This window comes from Octopus sinensis, linkage group LG8, assembly GCF_006345805.1.
Source record: "Octopus sinensis linkage group LG8, ASM634580v1, whole genome shotgun sequence".
NCBI classification, from domain to species: Eukaryota; Metazoa; Mollusca; class Cephalopoda; order Octopoda; family Octopodidae; genus Octopus; species Octopus sinensis.
The window spans coordinates 4,340,133-4,362,601 of NC_043004.1; the positions used below are offsets into that span (position 1 = coordinate 4,340,133).

Consider the following 22,469-nt stretch of genomic DNA (forward strand, 5'->3'; position numbering starts at 1 on the left):
TCTATCATACTGTCACATTCTTCAATGTCAAACTCCATTCAGTTTAGGGGTCTAATATTTTTTTTATTTGCCCATTTTGGCTTCCCCACTTCTTTGTGTGTTGCAGAAGCATGAATGGTTTTGATTCCATTCACTATTATCCTGGATATCTCAAGTATAAAAATTAGAAATAGAATAAAGAAATTCCTGCATAAGGAACAGTTGTTAGATGTAGATTCCTTTGAAAATGTTTAGACTCTGAAGGGAATTATGATCAAAGACGCTCTATTTATAATCATATGAAGTATTTTTCTGAGTCTATCTAGGATTAGATTATCTAATATATGTCTTTCCTTGAAATAACTGGATATGATTGGAATGAAATTTGTCTGGTACAGAGGATCCTTTCATTGACTGAGAGTAATTACATGCACTGGTGTCAACTGACAATAACCTTACTCCCTCTTCACATGCTTGAGGAATCAATCCCTGAACCATGTTTCTGCTATAGTGGGAATAGGTTAGCATCATTGCTGCTAGATTCTTGGTAAGGCAGTAATGGAGAAATGTGTAGAAAAAAAAGATGCAGCTAATTCTGTCCTTAGTTTGCCTGCAATCGTTATTCTTGAGCTGTATATGCAACTATTTTTATGCTAAGGAGCCCAGGTTGAAGGTAACATTAGATACAAGGGCTCAGGTTTGAGATGGTTATTTAAAAAGTTGGAAATCATCCTAATGCATTTGATATTGGCCCATCTGAGAGTACCTCTGCTCTCAGATACATACTTGTTTTAAAATGATTTAAATTAAAACCTTCAATCGAAATGCTATTTTAACCCTGTCATGCCATGTTACCACTAAGGCATGAATAGGGTAAATGTCATCACTGCTGGATTCCTGGTAAAGCGGTAATGCAGAGACATGGGCTCAAATCTGAGGGTTAAATTTAAAAGGTAGTTGGAAGAGAGGAAATAATATTTTTACACTATAAAGTGGTTGGCATTAGGAGAGGCAGCCAGCTGTAGAAGCTATGCCAAAGCAGACACTGGAGTGCAATGCAGTCCTTGGACCCATAGGATCCTGTGAAACCTATGCCAACATTAAATTATGATGATGTTGCTTCAAACAGAAGATTCACAAAGATTTTTTTTTTTTTGTTTTTAAACCTCAATTGAAAATTTTGTGAAACATTCTCTCTGAGTATCAACACTTGAACTAAACCAGAGACTTACTGTTCGGTCAAGACATATAGAACATTCTGAATAGAGTCCACGAGCTGTAACAATTGGTTGGGTACTAGATGTCGGGTTCTCTACAGATGATGATGGCTCGATAGCAGGAGCACTGGGCAGAGGTCGTACTGCTTCACCCGTGCAAACGTCCTGAAAATAGAAAATAAATGTTTTAAATGTTGCCAGTAAGCAAGCGGTATCTATCTATTTCAAAGGGCAATTCAGAAGTTGTTATAGCTGATCAAATCAAGTGTTATTCACATTACAATTTAGCATTCCATCAAACAAAAATTATTCACATTGAAAAAAGAAAAATAAACCTAGAATAAGGGAAAACTGAAACATGTCCAAAAGCTGTTAATGTGTTGGATTAAGTTTCCCCCACTTCACTGTGTGCTTATTTCCAATTTTGCTCTTGCTTTGATTACTGTTTTCTCCATCACACTAGTGTTTTATTCACCCAGCAGGTCATGCTTATTTTGAACAAACAGGCAATGCAGAGTAGAGAAGACTCTTTAGTCTTGCAGAAGACAAGTTAAATTCACCAGTGCTGGTGCTACAAAATGCACTCAACACTCTGTGAATGGTGTCCAGCCATAGAAACCACGTCAAAATGGAATATCCAAGTAAGACATGTTTGCCTGATATGTCTATGAGGACAGTAACTCCACAAAGAACTGACTTAAGATTGTGATGACTCCTGCAACCAGTACCAGCACTGGGAAACAGACATAAGATTGTGTTGATGATTTCAGTATAAGTCAACATTCAGCCTATCTTGGTTTCTATTTTTTTTTAAATACACCCAGATATATCAGTTATTTTAAGTTTGAATTTTAAACCAAAAGCAAAGATGCTTAGTATGTACATATCTATTTTTTTCTTTCTTACTCATTACAAAAACCTTGGAGTTATCCACCCCTGCATCTGCTGAATAGATTCAAACATGGAACCACTGTATATTTTGATTCACAGTCTTATATCAAAACATTGTGAATGAGAGATGTGAACTGCTACAATCAGTCAATAAGGTGTCTCATTTGAAATGACAGGGTCAGTGCATAAGAAGTTGTGGAAAAGGAATTAAAACAATGATAAATGATATAGTATTTATGCAACATCACCTTCTCTCCATGCTAGCTTGTTATGCATCCGTATAAATCTATTATAAACTATGTTCTAAATACAAGAGTAAAATACTATTAACATACAATGCTAGAATTCTATTCCATAAATAAGCTTATAGATGTTTATTCCCAAGTCAAGCCTCATTAAATTGACCTAAGATTAAATACCACCCAGCTCTGTATCTAAGAGTACACTGTTTTTTCACTTTTAAGATAACAGGAGGAAACTAGGCTACCATTTCAGCAAATCAAATGACTATATAGTCTCATTCATTGGTTTGTAAGTTGTGAGCAGACACTGTAGGTGTAACACAAGCATTGATGACTTGCAAGCAACAGTTGTACAAATTTGTAGACGTTCTTGGTTTCACTTTCTAACAAATCTAGAGATGATGTAGAGACACTTTCATGGGCTCGACCATGTAGACACCCGATGAAAGACCATTGAACCACGACTACCCTAATCAAAACTACATTGTCCTACATGTGGTTGGGCACTGTTGGTTATGACAACAGAACAGCCTGCTCATGCAAGTGACTGAGCACGTCACATATACGTATACCCTTAATGTAGTTCTCAGGGAAATTCAGCATGACAAGGCCCACTGAACTACAGATACAACTCATTTTTGCCAGCTGAGTGGACTGGAACAACATAAAATGATTGTCTTGTTCAAGAACACAATGTACCACTGGGAATTGAATCTATGACCTTACAATCTTGAGCTGGATGCACAAACCACAATATATACTTTCTTCATTAAGACAGAACAGTATGACATGAGGGATATATGGTTGCTATTTCAATCAAATTGAGTGACCATGTAGAGGATTCTGAGGTTATCAGGTTCATTAATGTTAAAATAAAGATAGAAAATAAAAAAAAGGAGTGATATTATGGATTTATAAAAGAATGGTGATATGAGGAGGAATATCTGGTAAAAGGGCAACACTGCTGAGATATCAAACAATTAACAAACAAATTGTGTGTGGCAGGGAAGAGTGAGAAAATCTACTTTAAATTAAAAATTAAGGTGCCATATAAAAGCGCCTGTATGGCACCTTCTAAAAGCACTCAGCACACTCAGTAAAGTGGTTGGCATTAGGAAGGACATCCAGCTGTAGAAATCATGCCAAATCAGACTGGAGTATGGTGCAGCCACCCACCTTGCCAGCTCTGGTCAAACTGTACAACCCATGCCAGCATGGACAACGGACGTTAAATAACTATGAAGATGATAATGATCTTATACTTCACTTGGTCAGTCCTTTATATGGTTATTCAATTTGCTAGAAATAGCAGCTATATATCCTACAGTCATAATGTACATATTGAACACTGTAGTTTTTGGGTATATAAAAGGCAGGATGGTCATGGTTGAAATGTCTATGATCATATAGATATGAACACATGTCTAAATGATTATGGTCAATCTGAAGTTAACATATATAAGGTCAAATCAAAGACAGAATCTCTACATAGTCCCTTGACTTGTTAGAAACAGGGCCAAGAACATCTACCATGTTTTCCAGCATACAAATTGAATTTTTCAGGCCAAAATTTACAGCTAAAAAAGGCAGGGAAACTTACCACTAAAATGACTCTGGAGGGTTAGAAATTCCATGTGAAATGCAGTAGGATTTGGATAGATAGTGACAATGTTTGCATGTTTACACTACATGTTTTACACTGTGCACTAGGTTCACTTGTATGTTGGCAAACACAGCATAAACTTGTAAAAGAAACTTCATCAAAGTATGGAAAATCTCCAACTTCAACAAACTGTCCTGAAGTCATGTGATCAGGAAATAAGAAAGAAATTATAAAATATGTCAAATTAGAACTTACTGGTGGAAGCATGTCGACTTTTTTTGTTGATTGGTGTTCCTGCAGACGTACCATGATAGCACGCCGTACACCCAATTCATGAACACCCATCTGTTGAAAGAAATAATCAAAAGTGTTTATATTTTGTTTACAAAATCCTTGTTGTAAACTTGTATGTTGAAACAAATTTTGTTGCATATTGGGAGGGTCATTATGCCAATGATAAACAAATGCACTGGTTCTGTTTCACTTCTTTTCAGGTCTGAAACAGACCTAGAGTAGAGAGGACGATGAAAGGATTTTGACAAAGCTAGCTAATTGATTGACCAAATGATTAGTTGATAAGTTAATTGGTTAAATGATTAACTAATTGACTAATAATAATAATAATGATCCTTTCTACTAAAGGCACAACACCTGAAATATGTAGGGAGGGGAATAATTGGTTACATCAACCCCAGTGTTTCACTGGTCCTTAGTTCACCAACCCTGAAAGGCAAAGTTGACCTCAGTGGGATTTGAACACTGAATGTAAAGATGGACAAAATGCCACTAAGCATTTTATCCAGTGTGCTAATGATTCTGCTAGCTCACTCCCTTAAGAATAATAATAAAAGAAGTAAAATAGAACCAGTAAATTTGTTTCTTATTGACATAGTGATCTTCCCAAGATACAAAAAAGAAAAAAACATAACCAGCCAATTCTAGTTTAAGAGAGATTGATGATTCAACACTAAATGTGATGAGGTTTACATGAAAATGTTGTGGAATGACTATATCGATATAAATATGTACCAACCTGTTTCAGATCATCTTCTGTCATATTGCAAAGAGTCTCAGAAGTGATACGATGGCGTGAAAACAATGGTATGTAATCCTGAGCACCCGCTTGTTCTAGAATCTTAAGCACAGGAATTTCTAGCAACCATTCCTAGAAAACCAAATTTTTTAGTGTTAATTTTTTCAAATAAATAACTGTTGGTAACATTTTATAATTTGTATTTTGTATAATAAATCTGACCTTATTTTTGATGAATTTAAAAGAAATTAATTAAAAAAAAAAGTAGAAGAATTGGAACAAGCCATCTTCAAACGAATCCTACAAAACATGTAAACATCAATATTAAAAAGCAACAAGAATTTGTTTAAATATATTACAACAGATACATTATTGGATAATTTCAAAATTTAAAACACAAATATTGCAACGACTGAAGCTGTTGATTTGACTAAAAATTGCAGTGGAAAAGGAAATCTAAGACACCATTGCTTATATAAAGAACCGTTTGGTGCAGAGAATATCCACCCAGACTTCACACACACTTACTTGGTCAATTAGTGCTTGTGGTTTACGGTCCATCAAGCGTTGGTACTGCACCAACCAATAATCCGTTTGGTCTTGCAGCCGTTGCTCTTCCATTTCAATCTAGAAATGAAAAACATAAATAAAAGAGAAAAAAAAACAAGCCAACAAACAAACAAAACAACACAAGAAACTTCAGGGATTTTTCTGAAGTGTTACATTTGGAAAATTAGTTCAAAGGTCATGAGACATAGATCAATTCAAGTATTCGAAATCTAAACAATGTCAAGAACAGGAATTTCTCAATATATATCTCTGATGACTGACTCAGTTTCTGTCCATGCGTCAGGAACAGGATAATCATTTGTTTGTGCCATATACAAGTGTGATTAAATTATTAGACCTTTTGTGATCACTCTCTTCTAAAATGTGAGTAGTCATGTAGCTCCTTTACAACAAGAAACCTGCTCACCTCTAGCCCTTTCTCTCATACTTTTACCCATCTTTTAACTGAGCATAAAGTTACCCCCACAGGGTTTTATTCTTGCATACTGCATAATGGCCTCATTAGTGCTGGTGGCACAAAAATAGCGCTCAGTACATGCTGTAAAGTGGTTGGTGTTATGAAGGTCATCCAATCATAGAAACCGGCCAAAGTAGACAATGGAGCATGATGCAGTCCTTGGGCCCATCAGATCTTATCAAACTGTCCATCCCGTGCAGGCAGGAAACTTGGACATTAAATGATGATGAAGTATTTAAGGTAATGTTCTTATGGATGAGATAATAAAAAAAAAAAAAGGGAGATGTGGTTTTTATGCCTTTCGCAAAAACATTAATAACATCAATATTAATTATGACTGGAACATGGTCTGCAACTTTACAGTTCCTCTGCTGTCATATATGAGGGTTTGATAGATTGTTTACTTCTCGCAGAAATTAAACTTAATGTTTTGAGATCTTGGCTTTCATGTGTGAGAGAAAAAAAGGAGAGACAACAGTATTGTCACTTGTAGTGTGAGCAACAGACAGCACTCTTTCTTTCTTCTTTACTTAGATGAAGGGAAGACCAAAAACATTAAATTCAACACTTAATCATCATCACCATCATCATTTAACATCCGTTTTCCTTGCTGGCATGAGTTGGACAGTTTGACAAGAGCTGTCCAGGCTCAAGCTGTCTGTTTTGGCATGTTTTTTACAGCTGGATGCCCTTCCTAATGCCAAACACTTTACAGAGTGTGCTGGGTGCATTTTATAAGGAACTTCCACTGGTGCATTTTATGTTGTACTGGCATGAGTGTATGGCCATAAAAGGACATGCCTGTATGTATGGATGGCCATGATTTTACTTAGCTTGATGTGCCTTCTCTACACTTCTCAGAGAGTAGGAACTTATCAGACTCCTATACTGACCAATACCAAATTCTTAAGGTTTCTAAATTTTACTTTATTATATAACTCAGATTATTTGCAAGAATAATTGTGACCCAAGTGTCACAAAAGCTGAGTGGTTCCCAATCACTAGAGCAGTAGTTTTTCAAACACTGGTGCATTTCAGATAATAACTAGCTGTGCAACATATAATTTAAAGCTTTGGAAAATCCATACTTGAATATTTCGAAAAACATTGCTATTCATGATTCTGTTATACACAAATATGACCAGTATAACAAGGTAAGTATTGGTTTTCTATACTCTTTTACTCTTCTACTTGTTTCAGTCATTTGACTGCGACCATGCTGGAGCACCACCTTTAGTCGAACAAATCAAGCCCAGGATTTATTCTTTGTAAGCCTAGTACTTATTCTATCGGTCTCTTTTGCCGAACCGCTAAATTACAGGGATGTAAACACACCAGCATCGGTTGTCAAGCAATGTTGGAGGGACAAACACAAATATACATACACACACATATATATGTGTGTATATATATATATATATACACACATATATACGACAGGCTTCTTTCAGTTTCCGTCTACAAAATCTACTCACAAGGCTATAGTAGAAGACACTTGCCCAAGGTTCCACGCAATGGGACTGAACCCGGAACTATGAGGTTCATAAGCAAGCTACTTACCACACAGCCACTGTTATGCCTATATATATATTTTTCTTAAATTGCTAACTTTAAAACATAGGTACAGTGCAACTGTGTGGTTAAAGAGTTTGCTTTCCAAATACATGGTTCTGGGTTCAGTCCTACCGTGTGTCACCTTGGGGTACATATCTTCTACTATAGTCCTGGATCAACCAAAGATTTGCGAGTGGATTTGGTAGATGGAAACAGAAAGAAGCTTGTCATACAGCTGTATGTGCGTGCAAGTGTGAGAGTGTTTGTCTCCTTATCTTGACATTGTGTGATTGATGTGAGTGAATATCATACATACCTAATATTCTATGAAAACATGTCTGGTCATAGGGAAATGTTACCTTACATGGAAACAGGTAAGGGTTGGCAACTGGGTGGGCATCCAACTTTAGAGAATCTGCCTCAATAAGTTCACTCTGACTCATTGCAAGTGGAGAAAAGTGGACATTAAAATGATGAAAAAAAAAACCTTTGATACATAGATTTTCTTTTTACCTTTACTATGAAGTGAACCAATAATTTTTTGTTTGATCTTCAATGTGTTAAAAAGTTGAAATGATTGAGAATCACTGAGTATTAAGCTCAAAACTTGTCATAAATATTCTTTCACAACCTCACTGCCATAAATAATCTTTCAGTACCTCACTGTATTTTCCTTAAAATTTGTCATCACCCCTAAAGTAGTATTCTACTTTATGTAATGATTTTCCCTGATATTTTCTGGCTTAAAAAGGATCTAACAATCTACAGCACTGAGATGCTATACTAAAATTACAAATTATGGTTTTGAACAGCTGAAGTACCACCAGGAGTAAAATTGTTACCAACCAAACCGATGGAAGAAGCCTGTATGAGGCTAACCAACATGGTAAAAACAGCAGTTAAGTGTTTCTGAAATGAAACCTTACCATCTCAGAAAAGAACACATTAGATAATATAGTCCTTGGTGCACACTGCAGATGAAAAAAAAACAATACATGATTGTCACAGCTAGACTGACCTGATATTAAACAAGAGTAACCTAATGAATGTTGTAGCTGTGTTAACAGTAATAACTGATACGGTCAATAACAGAGAAGTGTCACTTTAGTAGCACAAATACAGAGTAAAGAGTCACATGTGAAATATTATGGAAGTCATTGAAAAGCACTAAGTAAGCAGAGCAACAAGAAAATGACCAAACAACACCAAGTGGCCAGAAGAAAGAAAGAGTAGTTAACTCACAAGCCTCATCTTCAGTTGTTCCTCTCGCTTGTCTCGCTCAGCAATGAGCTGCATTAACATACCAGTTAGAGCTATCCTCTTGTCAGCCAGAATATTCTGTAAGAGAGAGAAAGATAGATGAAAACAGATCAGAGCAGATTATGAAGAAATGTTTCAAAGATCAACTGATACAGACATTTATGAATGCTTCAACTGGACTTACTTCTACATTCTCTGTTGTTAGGAATTCTATGGCATTAGCAAGGGTATCTAACCATAGAAACCATCCTGCAGCTCATCAGATACTGTTAAACCACCCAACCCATGCAAGCATAGAAAACATATGTTAAATGATAGTGGTGATGATGATGATGATGAATTTGGACATGAAGGCCTATATAGTGCCAATCAGTAAGGATGCTAGTGTTAAACAGATGGTAATATGGCTTCTATTGTACTGCTAGTCATATCACTGCACATATACCAGTGGCACATAAAAGGCACCATTCGAGTGTGATCATTACCAGCGTCGCCTAACTGGCACTTGTGCCCCGTGCTAGCAGGGTGCTAAGAGTACCATCCGAGCATGATCGTTAACAGAGCGGCTAAGTGGCTTCCGTGCCGGTGGCACGTAAAAGGCACCATTCGAGCGTGATCGTTACCAGCGTCGCCTTACTGGCACCTGTGCCGGTGGCATGTGTAAAAAGATTCGAGCAAGGTCGTTGCCAGTACAGCCTGACTGGTCCCCATGCCAGTGACACATAAAAAGCACCCACTACACTCTCAGAGTGGTTGGTGTTAGGAAGGGCATCCAGCTGTAGAAACTCTGCCAGATCAAGATTGGAGCCTGGTGCAGCCATCTGGTTCGCCAGCCCTCAGTCAAATTGTCCAACCCATGCTATCATGGAAAGCAGACATTAAATGATGATGATGATGATGATGATGACCAACTGAGATTATGGATACCATCCAACCATCTTGCTCTTGGTCTACACCTAGGTCTCCAGCTAGTTGACTTGGCTTCAAAAATCCATTTTGCTATCCTTTCCTGGTGCATTCTAACCACGTGTCCATAATACCAAAGCTGTGACTTCTCAATGCAGAGAAGTAGCAGTTCAACCAGGAGAGACACCCTGATCTTTGACACACCCTGTCAAGTAACATTAGTTCAGAGATTCTTTGGTGGAACCCCATTTTGGCAGTTTGAATTCAGGATTGCACTCTTTTGGTTGTTACCCAACATTCATGACCACAGGTGAAGATAAAATGATGCTGCTATTTTGCTCAGCTTAAAATAAAGAAAGAGAATGTTTTCTTTTACCTTTTCCATGTCTATTCGTAATTCTTTCCTCTCAATTTCAATTGCCGTCAACTGAGCCAATTCTTTCTCAATCAGAGAAATCTGCGAGGAAACTCGACTATGACGCGAGTCTTTTTGCATAAGCAGAGCTTCAAAAGCTGCTTTCTGGAGTTCTTCCTGATAATAAAATTTTTTAAAAAATTATTATTTCTCTGCACATGAAATATTAGCATGTGATTCTTTTATCTTATAAGTATGTAAATGCTATTTCATATAAAGCTTAACCCTTTCGTTACCAATCCGGCTGAAACCGGCTCTGGCCCTGAGTACAAACATCTTGTTTTCATTAGTTTTGAATTAAAATCTTCCACCAAATCTTGGTCACAATTTATGTTCCTAACACTAGCTCAATGATAACTATGTTATTTTACTAATTTCTTTGTTATATTTAAAGTAATTGAAAGAAACACAGAGCATCTCAAAATAAATACAGTAATGAAAGGGTTAATAATTCAGGTACTAGACTTTTAAACATTCAAAATGCATTGTAGCTGCTGAGTCAAGACTTCTGACAAAATGGTTAGGAGTTCAGATATCACATCTATTTTTTGTACCCCAAAATACGATGTAAAATTTTGCTTGTATTAGTTTATACACCTGATAAGTGAGTTGTTATTTTTACAGCTGACTGATTAGCAGTTGAATGTTTATTCAGCTGTAAACACAACTGTTCTCATATGAATTTACACCAAACTCAATCTATCTTTGCAAGCATGGAAGGTAAATAAAAATAAAAAAAAACAGTGGAAACCCCATCATGGCACCAACAAAGACCCAAATATACATGCAGACAAACATGTACATAAGTAGACATTTGAGAAACTATCAAAGGTAATATGAGGACTATCAGATGAAATGCTCATAACCATGTTGTTGGAAACCATTTAATGAGGAATAGCCATTTCAGTGACTGTGAATACATAATATTATTCACATTCGCCTTTAAAAATTAGGGAGTCTCTATTAAAAACCCAAGAATTATATTGACCCTGAAAAACAAAAAAAAACATCATATTTGAAGTCCAATTTTCCCTTACTTCAGATGTATTGTAAAACCTACATTATTTAACAGTATATTTATTCAAATTCAAAAGGCCCTTCAGTTGATCAGTAAACTATCTCAAAACTAACCCTACTTCTTGGAAATCTAGGTACATTTTAATCCTAATTAAAAAATAAAAAAGAGTTTCTCATCATTTCTCATATGTCTGACACAGCATAATTCAATTCCAGAAATCTTTCCTGAACTTACTCCTGTCAATACCCATTTGAAACTCAAGATAAGGGTTGGATGCTAACCTCCAGAGAAAAAATTCCCCATTCATAAATACTATTGTGAAGCATCCCCTCCCTATCTACATTTACTTGAAACATTATTTTGACCTCAGCCCCTACAAATCCAAGATGACCGTATCAAGTTAAGGATCAAGTGGTTATTTCGAAGACATCTCCAGAATCAGAGACAAAAAAAGTGTTTTATATACTAGATCATGAGACTGGCTAATAAAGAGTTGTCAGAAGAAATACCACAACAAACCTGCTGAGTAAGAACTTTGAACATTTCATCCTGTTCTGCCGACTTTGATTGCAAGATATCATTCAACACAGTGGAATTCATCTCTCTGGGGATAAAAAAAAAAAAAAACAAGAATAAATCTTTATTGAAACACAGCAACATAAGAGAATTGGCAGTGAATGATGGGTTGACTTCACAGGCAGTGAACATTGTAACAGGTATAAACAATGAATAGCCACAGCTTTTCTAGTTCAGTCAGGGCTGAGAATACACAACATTCAAAATTAAATGAAAGGTAAAATTCAGGAATATTTACTTTTCTAGTGCATTTCTGGCAGCATGTTTCTTATCAGCATCGTGTTTCCTTCGACAAGTCTCCAAGAAGGCAGAACTATTCAATATTTCTTCCATGCGGTCTTTAAAGGAAAACAAAACAGTATCATCCTCATCATATATATATATAATCATCATAATCATTTAATGTCTGCTTGCCATGACCCGGCAGAAGACTGCACTAAAGTTCTGTGCCTGTTTTGGTATGGTTTTTATGATTGGATGCCTTTCCTAACACCAACCACTCCACAGAGTGTGCTGAGTGCTTTTTACGTGGCACCAGCATAGGTGAAGTCAGTTTAGGCATGGTTTTTACAGCTAGATGCCCGTCTAAGTGCCAACCACTTTACAATGTGGACTGAATGCTTTTTACGTGACATATTTGGAAGAGCGTCCAGCTGTAAAAACCTTGCCAAAACTGACCTCGCCTGTGCTTGTGCCACATAAAAAGCACTCTGCTGAGTGGTTGGTGTTAGGAAGGGCGTCCAACTGTAAAAATCCTGCCATAACAATCACAGAAATCTGGTGCAGGCTTCAGCATGGCCAGCTCTTGTGGTATTGTCCCACCCATGCTAGTATAGAACACGGACATATGATGATGATAATATATGTAGAGAGAGAGAGAGAGAGAGAGAGAGAGATAGCATATGTGTGTATGTGTGTGTGTAATGGATATATATATATATATATACATATATATTACAAGAAGCTGAGACAAGGTGCAGGCATGGCTGAGTGGCTTAAAAGTTTGTTTCCTAATCATGTTGTATTGGGTTCAGTCCCACTTCATAAGCAAGTGCCTTCTACTATAATACTGAATAGTGCGTGTGAGTGCGTATATGTTTATGTCTGTCTGTCTTGACATGGCATGACAGTTGTAAATGAGTGTCACTGTCATACAAGCAGTGTCATTTGTTTTCAAAATTATGCCAAAGCATATCTATCTATGGAGAAATATTACCTTGCATGGAAACAGGTGAGTGCTGACAATATGAAGGTTATAAAAATTCTGCCTCAATAAATATAGTGTGTGTGTGTATATATATATATATATATATATATATATATATATATATATATATATATATATATCATCATCATCATCATTGTTTAATGTCCACCTTCCATGCATGCATGGGGGGGGTAGGATGGTTCACAGGAGCTGGCCAGGTAGAAAAGCTACACCAAGCTACGGTGTCTGTTTTGGCAGGGTTTTTACAGTGGATGCCCTTCCTAACACCAACCACTCTGCAAAATGGACACAGTGCTTGTTACATGGCACTAGCACAGACAAGGCTAATTTTGACATGGCTTTTACAGCTGGATGCCCTTCCAAATGTCAACCACTTCACAGTGTCAACTGGGTGCTTTTTACACACACACATACAGAGTCAAAAGGTGAGCGCTAGAGATGCTAAATACAGAAAACATGTGCTGGTGCTCAAATGATTTGAACTTAAACTCTGAAGTTATAGAGGACTAGGTCCAAAGGGTAAAGAGTGGTTATAAGAGAAACCCAGGTGAGCTGATAACGGAGATAGTGATGTAGATAAACACAATAAGGCTTGATATATATAAATATACATACATATACTCATATATAGGGATATATATATATATACATAGATACAAAAACTAAATATATTCAGAAGATAAACACATATGTACAAGCATCATCATCTTCCTTTAGCATCCATTTGTCCATGCTGACATGGGTTGGACGGTTTGACCAGGGCTGGCAAGCTGAGGGGCTGCACCAGACTCCTGTCTGACTTGGCATGGTTTCTACAGCTGGATGCCCTTCCTAATGCCAACCATTCCGAGAGTGTAATGGGTGCTTTTACGTGCCACCGGCATGGGTGCCAGTTGTGTGATACCAGTATCTGCCACGAGTACGATTTCACTTGGTTTGATGGGTCTTCTTTCTCAAGCACAGCGTATTGCCAAAGGTCTCGGTCGTTTGTCATTGTCTCTGTGAGGCCCAGTGCTTGAAAGGGGCTTTTTACGTACCACTGGCATGAGTGCTAGTTACACGGCACTGGCATCGACATTGACAAATATATCTGATTTTAAATCGAGTATAAAAAATATAAGAAACTACAGAGAGAATGCATAGTTTTTTTAACAGTATTGCTAGAATAAGAATGGGCTGGGAAAAGTTCAGAAAGATTCTATATTTGTTGGTAACAAAGGGCCTCTCTCTCAGAGACTGTGTATGAATAGCTATTCTACATGGCAGTGAAACATGGGCTGTGACTGCAGAGAACATGTCATGGCTTAAAAGAAACAGAACTGATATACTCCGCTGGATGTGCAATGTCAGTGTGAAGGTATGACAGAGTGCAAGTGCTTTAACAGAGAAAGATTGGGCATAAGTGACATCAGATGTGGCATGCAAGAGAGATGACTATGCTGGTATGGTCATGTGATACGTATGAGTGAAAACAAGGACAACTGCGTAAAAAAAGTGCCAATCTCTAACTTTGAAGGGAACCTGTTGAAGAGGTAGATCAAGGAAGACGTGGAATGAGGTTGAGAAATAGGACCTTCAGATGTTGAGTCTCACAGAGGTGATGACAAGTGACTGAGATTATTGGCAAATTGCTGTACTTGAGAAGACATATCAAGTTAAGTGAAACCATAGTTGTGGCCATTGCCTGTGACACTTGAAAGGCATCCGTGCCGGTGACACAAAAAGGCACCCATGCTGGTGACACACAAAAGGCACCCATGTCGGTGACACACAAAAGGCACCCATGCCGGTGACACATTGAAGACACCAGTGCTTTTGACATGCAAATGACACCTAGTACACTCTATGGAGTGGTTGGCATTAGGAAGGGCATCCAGTCATAGAAACCAAGCCAAAACAGACTGGAGCCAGATACAGCTTACCAGTTCCAGTCAAACCATCTTATCCATGCCAGTTGGAAAATAGATGCTGAATGATGACAATGATGATGATGTGTATAGATGTGTATATGTATGTGCATGTGTATGTATATTTATGCATTTGTGTGTATTTATGCACATGTGTGTGGGGATGAGTGGATGTATGTTTGTGTTTCTTTGCAAGTACCTGATCTCATTAGTGCTGGTGCTATAAAAAAAAAGCCCCCAGTACTCTCTGTAAAATAGTTAGCATGAGGAAGGGCATCTAGCAGTAGAAACCATGCCAAAATAGACACTGGAGCTTGCTGCATCCCTCTGCCTTGTTTCCTGTTGAATTGGCCAACCTATGCCAGCAAAGGAAAAAGGGATGCTAAATGATGCATGTGTGTGTGTGTGTGTGTGTGTGTGTGTATGTATGTATGTATACGTGTGAAGGCTTGTGGCTTAGTGGTTAGAGTGTTCAGCTCATGATCATAAGGTTGTGAGTTCAATTGCTTGCGGCGCATCTCCTTGAGCAAAACACTTTATTTCACATTGTTCCAGCCCACTCAGCTGGCAAAAATGAGGTGTAGTTGTATTTCAAAAGGGCCAGCCATATCACACTTTGTGTCATGCTGAATCTCCCTGAGAATTACATTAAGGGTTTGCGTGTTTGCAGAGTGCTCAGCCATTTGCATGCTAATTTCATGAGCAGGCTGTTCTGTTGATCAGATTCCTCATTGTTGTCACCGACAGAGTATCAGATGTTCAGAGTATACATTGTTTGCTTTCCAGACATTTTTACATTACTGCATGTACTTTATATGCACTTTCTGACAAGCTGTGGTGCACCTGAGCAATGTATACAATAATTTCATTATTATTATCATGTATGTGTATATTTACAATTAAAAAAAATAATGAGACAACTTACTCAGCACTTCTTTTCTCCGTAAATTGGCTATTTCTTCATACCTCACAATGTAATATTGGTCTTGTTCATCCCTACAACACAGTATTGACAAAAATGAGAAATGCAATTTCAGATTGTAACATACTTCAGACTGGATAACTTTTATAAGACATAGCAGATTATAATATGCTTTTAATAAAATATAATCAAACAACAACAAAAGTTGAATCGTACTCATAATTAAAGAAGTATATTTGATATAGTTATTTATTATTTATTATTACTGTTTTATATCCATTCTTTCTATGAGATAGTGTTTTTTGGGACCTCTTCGAAACTTCTAGCCACTGTACTTCTCTTTCATGAACTAGGAGTGGAGTTTGTTGGACAATCAGGTAAACTGGAGCAAATACATTTGTATCATCATCATTTAAAATCCATTTTCCATGCTGGTATGGGTTGGACAGTTTGACAGGATCTAGTGAACAGTAGGGCAGCTTCAGACCACAATGTCAGCTTCAGCTTGGTTTCAACAGCTGAATACCCTTCCTAATGCCAAGCAACATACAGTGCTTTTTTCCATGGTACCAGCCCTAGTGAGGTTGCTAAGTTACTAGCAAGAAAAAGAAAGGAAAAGGCAAAAGCTCCCTCAAGTAAGTGGGAGTGTATTTGAATGGGGGTGAGGGTGGCTTCATACTAAGTATTGAAGGCTAAAGTATGACAGATGGAGAACAACATTGGCTTAATCATTAAGCAAAATAAGCATGTGCTCAGGGCATCAAGATGTGGGCTGAACCACAGAAAAGGTAAATGGTTTATGGTACAAAAGAAATCACTTTAAAATTACTAAAATAACACTCAGAATGTCAATTTGTGATATGATATCCTAAAACCACCTTAGTAATGCTGATATCTTAAAACCACCTCATGAAGGGTGCTGGCACCACATAAAAAGCACCCAATGCACTCTGTAAAGTAGTTGTCATTAGGAAGGGCATCCAGCTGTATAAACCAAGCCAAAAAAGACTATGGAAAACGGACACTAAATGTTAATGATGATGTGCAGGTGTTAAACCAGCCTTGAAATATAGCAAGTATTTATAGATGATTATAGATGGTTACAATCCTACTCATGAATAACAACTGCATACAATATCAATATGTTTTCCATGCCAGCATGGACTGGATGGTTCAACAGGAGCTGGCAAACAAGAGGACTGCACCAAGCTCTAATGTCTACATGGCATGGTTTCAAGGCTGGATGCCCTTCCTAATGCCAACCACTTTTACAGAGTGTACTGGGTGCTTTTTATATGGCACCAGCAGTAGTGTAGTCACCAAGTAACTTGCAAGACGAGACCCCTCAGCTGAGTGGAGCATAGTATTGAGATAGGTGTCTTTATGCCAGGTGATGAGAGGATAAAGTATGAAAGAGGAATGGGAAAAGATGTCTTGCAATAGGTGAGATACCTGGTTACCCTAGTTGGAAAAGAGAGAAGATGGTGAAGATGATGTGTCAGCATATGTCCTCAAGTTACAGGACGATGAATATGAAAGGAGTGGTAGAGAGGGTTGGTCCAGTTGGCAGGTAGGTAAGTAAATTCGCAAGAGTGTGTAAGGAGAGTGGATACATTAAAATGAAACGTGATTGCAGTTCTCAATATTCAGCCAAAACAGCATTGTTTCCTTTCTAACTGTAGTTGCACAAACTACCACTCAACCATCTCAACTGCATCAAATGTTGATTAGATTTGATGCAACCAAAAAGAAGTCACATGATGAAGACACTGGGCCTCAGTTTGACCCTTTAGCATTCAGATTACTCTGACAAATGTAATGCATATTTACTCACATTGCTTTTAATTAATCATGCATATCAAATGGCTTTGAGATTACAATGATGTGATTATTTATCTTTAGAATGACATTGTAGGGTAGGTGCAAGAGGTTGGAGTTGGCCAGTCTGAACATAAAACAAGTAGAATATTAGGACCAGACATGACCAGTTTAAATGTTAAAGAGTTAAAGTCTACTGTTGACCAGAGCCTGCAATCTCCATACTGTATCGGCTTCAAATTCATGACATTTCTTAAACACAGATAGCAGAGGCTCATAAACATATGGTGTAACAATGACATGCCATGTGTCTGAGTATTATGCAATGTCTAAACACATACACTGCCAGATACACATTGACATATAGACATACATAGACACACAGATACACTTACATGTTGACGGACAGATGCAAATACAGGTAGATAGACACATAAACATAGATAAGCAGATGAAACACAGACACACATATACATAGACAAACCTCTCTTCCTCCACCACAGACCTTCTGATAAATACTGTATGTTAAGATGAAAACCACATGAGACAATGAAATATAAGATTAAATAGAGCAGACAAACTACTTACTTCTCTTTCTCAATGGCTTCCATTAATTCCTCTTGTTTTCTGGCTTTTTCATTCATTTGCATGAGGTTATTGAGTAACCTGTTGGTCCTCTCTTCAACTGGAACACAACAGAAGGTTTTTAAACCACAACATATAAACAATAACACCTGATAGTCTTTGACAGTGTATATAATAACATTGAGTATATACAATAATAACGGCAAAACAGTAAATAAGTTTTTCTATAACCTTCTGTTGATATCTCACAAAGTTTTCTATGAAATGTCATCACCAAGCTCTGAGGAAAACATTTACAAACCTGCAATATCATCATAAACTGCTACAAAGGCAGAGGGGATGTGTCAGAGAGAGGAAATTATAGGGAAATCAAAATACTGCATCAGACTATAATGGTCATGTAGAGAGTTGTCAAGTCACAGCACAATTGATCTGTGGCCAAGAAGAGATGCAGTTTAGCCTCATGTGCAAAAGAACTACCAAGGATGCAATCTTCCCAGTGAGGCAGCAGCAGGAGAAATACTTGGCTGAAAGTAAACTACCATTCCTCAAATTTGTTGACTTGGTGAAGGCATTTGACATTGTACTGTGTTCAGTAATTTGGTGGTCACTAAAGAAGCTCGTGTTGACAAATGGTTTGTGAGGTTTGTACAAGCTATGTACAAAGATGCAATAAGTAAAGTGAGAGTCAACAAAAAATGCAGTGAGAAATTTAGGGTGAAGGTAAGGGTCCATCAAGGTTAATTCAATAAACCAACTTACTGTCCTCTAGACATGTGACCAAATTCTGCCGGTCAAGTTCCTTTTTGTTGCTGAGTTCTGCCAGGTCTTCATTAAGTTTGATCTGTTCCTTGAAGGAGGAGAAAGTGATAAAGAAAGCTTTGAATTTTCTGAAAAATACATAGCATGGACTTCGTTGATTTGTCATAAGGTGACATAATTCAAGTTGGACTGTTTTACAACCATGTGGTTCCAGGTTTAGACCCACTGCAAAGCACCTTGTACAAGTGTATTCTATTACAGTTCTGGGTCAACGAAAGCCTTGTAAGTGGGTGTGATAAACAGTCCACTCTGTAAGGTGGTTGGTATTGGGAAGAGTATCTAGCTGTAAAAATCCTGCCAAAACACACAGTGAAACCTGGTGCAGTCTTCTGCTTAGCCAGCCTTTGTTAAACCATCAAACCCATGCCAGCAAGAAAAAATGATGATGATGATAAAGCACACATCTGTATATGTACAGTTGTCTAGACTATACATATGCAATTAGATGAATGGTGCAGGTGTGGCTGTGTGGTAAGAAATTCGCTTCCCAACCACATGGTTCAAGGTTCAGTCCCACTGTGTGGCACCTTGGGCAAGTGTCTTCTATTACAGGCTTGGGCCAATCAAAGCCTCTAGATTGTATTTGGTAGATAGAAACTGAAAAAAGCCTGTCATATATATATATATATATATATATATTAATGTCTTTGTGTCTGTGTTTGTTCCCCCATCAGTGCTTGACAACTGGCGTTGGTATGCTTATGTTCCTCTAACTTAGCAGTTCATCAAAAGAGACTGATAGAATAAGTACTAGGCTTTAAAAAAATAAGTTCAGGGGTCAATTTGTTCAACTAAAAAAAAGCCCTTCAAGGCGATGCTCCCACATGGCTGCAGTCAAATGACTGAAATGAGTAAAAGAATAAAAGAATGACCATTTAAGAAATGTTAAGGACAAATGAGACCTACTTGTGCAATAGTTGATACTAAATGGTCTTTCTCTTTTAGTGCTGAAGCTGCCATCTTGGCATATTTCTTCTCGTCCTCCTCATACTGGCGATTAAATGCCATTCGTTCTTGACGTTTCTTTTCCTGTAGCAAAGAGAAAATTCATCAATGTCATTTTTAGTGTTTGTCCTTTCACAAAATATCAAAATTTATTGAACATATTCAATAGATGTATACAAGAGTGAGGATTAGATGACTATAGATGGGTACCCTGATGTAGAGCAGAGCATTGAATGAAGGGGATAGTTTAGGTTACTGGTGGGAAGTGTGTATAACAGACAAATCAGGATATATTGGGTCATACCATAAGTGATGCAGTTTTTTTATACTTCTTTTATTTTGCAAAATTAAGATAAACAAAGTTCTTTTTTAATCTAAAATATACTCTCCTTCATTTTCTACAATGCTCTTCCATCTATCCAATAGACCTGCAAGGCACCTTTTCCAAAGTTAACTTGTCCGTGATGGAAAATACTCTTCCAATACTGTTCTGACCTTGTCTACAGAATTCATATTTTTCCCGTTGAAATGATTTTGAAGACTGCAGGATAAATGATAATCAGATGGGGCAATGTCCAGTGAATATAGTGGGTGGGGCATTGTTTTTCACTCAAACTGCTCCAGTCTTTGGAATGTCATCTTCGCTGTATGTGGCTGAGCATTATCCTAATGAAAGAACACCTTTCATCTTGAAACCAAAGATGGTCGTTTTTCTTCTAGTGCTGACTTAAGCTGCTTAAGTTACTCACAGTAGATCTCCTTTGTTATTTGGCTTGGGTTTAAAAGTTCAAAGTGGACTAAATCTTTCATATTTCACCAGATAACAACACCTTACGTGGGTGAAGACCTTCTTTAACCTGGGGTGTTGGTGCTTTTTCTTTCCCTACACACTGTCTTTGGCACTTGACATTTTTATAGAGAACACATTTCTCGTCACCAGTTACTATTCAGTCCAAAAAAGGTTCATTCTTGAGACGCAACAACAAAGAAGAGCACACATTCACTCTCTATGCATGATTAGACTTGGGAAGTTTGTAAGGAACCCATTGACCTAATTTGCTGACTTTTCTGATGGCACACAGGTGTCAATGAATGGTTGAATGACCAAATCGAAGATTCTCTGCTAGTTCCTCAACAGTTATAATGGGATTTTGTTCCACGAGAGTTTGCAGGACATTCTCATCAAGCTCTATAGATCTTCCAGGACGAGGCTTGTGTTCTGGGCTGTAGTTTCCAGTTCAAAATTTCTGGAACCACCATTGACTCTGGCTTACACTTATTGTCCAATCTCCATATACTGCATTAATATTCCTTGCACTTCCCATTGCGCTGTTGCCTTTATTGAACTCATAAAGCAAAATATGCTGAATATGCTCCTTTGTCACTTCCATTATAGCTTTGAAAAAAATAACTGCTAAAATCGAACAGCATGCTTCAAAACTTGCACTAAGAATAAGGGAAAAGTAAAATTACTACCTAATTTTATAACAAGTTGATGTAGGTAGTTTGTCCCATTCCCCTTCAACTTTTAGTTCATGAAATTGAAACAAACACATTATTTATGGGACGACCTAATAGTTAGGAGACTCCTGACAAAATTGCTGAAAGGCTGTACTGAAGACCTAAGAAAAATGTTGCTGCTAACAATCTTTCCTTTATTGGCTACAAGGGCTGAACTTTTGCTAACAATAATAATGAAAATAGTGTGATGATTATGATGAGCATCACCGTTGTTGTCTTCATCATCTTTATGTGATTAGTGAAACAAAGAAGATAAAGTTAACAGACATGGGGCTGCATGGTTAAAAAGCTCACTTTGCAACCACAAGGTTTCAGGTTCAGCCCCACTACATGATACTTAGGGCAAGTGTCTTGTATAGTCCTAGACAGACCAATGTCTAGTGCAGGGCTAGCCAACCTGAGGCCTGCGAGCTGCAGACTTTTATCTTGCGGCCCGCTTGATACTTTCTTGAAATGGGTTTATTTAAACAAACATTTTAAAAATTTAATCAAAAATTGAAGATTGTAACGAAAAGTAAAAAAGAAAGATACTACAGGTGCAAGAGTGGCTGTGTGGTAAGTAGCTTGCTTACCAACCACATGGTTCTGGTTCATTCCCACTGTGCGGCACCTTGGGCCTTCTACTATAGCCTTGGGCAGACCAAAGCCTTGTGAGTGGATTTGGTAGACGGAAACTGGACGAAGCCCGTCGTATATATGTATGTATATATGTAAGTAAATAGAATATGTACCAGACTTGAAACTTAGTGTTTCAGCCAAAAGAGAGCAGCAGGATCCACAGGTCACTCAAGGAAAGGCCCAGAATCTGGTCAAGACCACGTTGGAGACCAACTCCAAGGACTTCCTGACAGATGCTGCCTTCATAAGTGAGCAAGTGTTAGTGGACTTGTTCATCAAGTTTAACACAGCCAACCCCTCCAGTGCTGCAGTGGAGCGTTTGCTCTCTGTGGGTAAGGACATCTTGAGGGTCAAGAGGGTCTGGTGAAAAACTTTGACATGC

The 22,469-nt window shown here is 37.7% G+C and overlaps 1 protein-coding gene across 6 annotated transcripts in view; it reads right to left on the reverse strand.

Annotated features, from left to right (window-relative positions):
• The window catches only part of LOC115214766 (E3 ubiquitin-protein ligase LRSAM1), a 97,368-nt gene that overhangs the window by 2,692 nt on the left and 72,207 nt on the right, over positions 1-22,469 (reverse strand). For all 6 annotated transcript variants that reach the window (XM_029783794.2, XM_036505210.1, XM_036505208.1 and 3 more), the window contains 12 exons: positions 19,910-20,032; positions 18,944-19,031; positions 18,185-18,281; positions 15,782-15,852; positions 11,960-12,059; positions 11,665-11,749; positions 10,089-10,244; positions 8,789-8,884; positions 5,494-5,592; positions 4,966-5,097; positions 4,188-4,277; positions 1,212-1,361 (listed from right to left, as the gene is read on the reverse strand). In XM_029783794.2, coding sequence (XP_029639654.2) covers positions 1,212-1,361; positions 4,188-4,277; positions 4,966-5,097; positions 5,494-5,592; positions 8,789-8,884; positions 10,089-10,244; positions 11,665-11,749; positions 11,960-12,059; positions 15,782-15,852; positions 18,185-18,281; positions 18,944-19,031; positions 19,910-20,032 — 1,287 coding nt within the window. The remainder of the gene's footprint in view (positions 1-1,211; positions 1,362-4,187; positions 4,278-4,965; positions 5,098-5,493; positions 5,593-8,788; positions 8,885-10,088; positions 10,245-11,664; positions 11,750-11,959; positions 12,060-15,781; positions 15,853-18,184; positions 18,282-18,943; positions 19,032-19,909; positions 20,033-22,469) is intronic.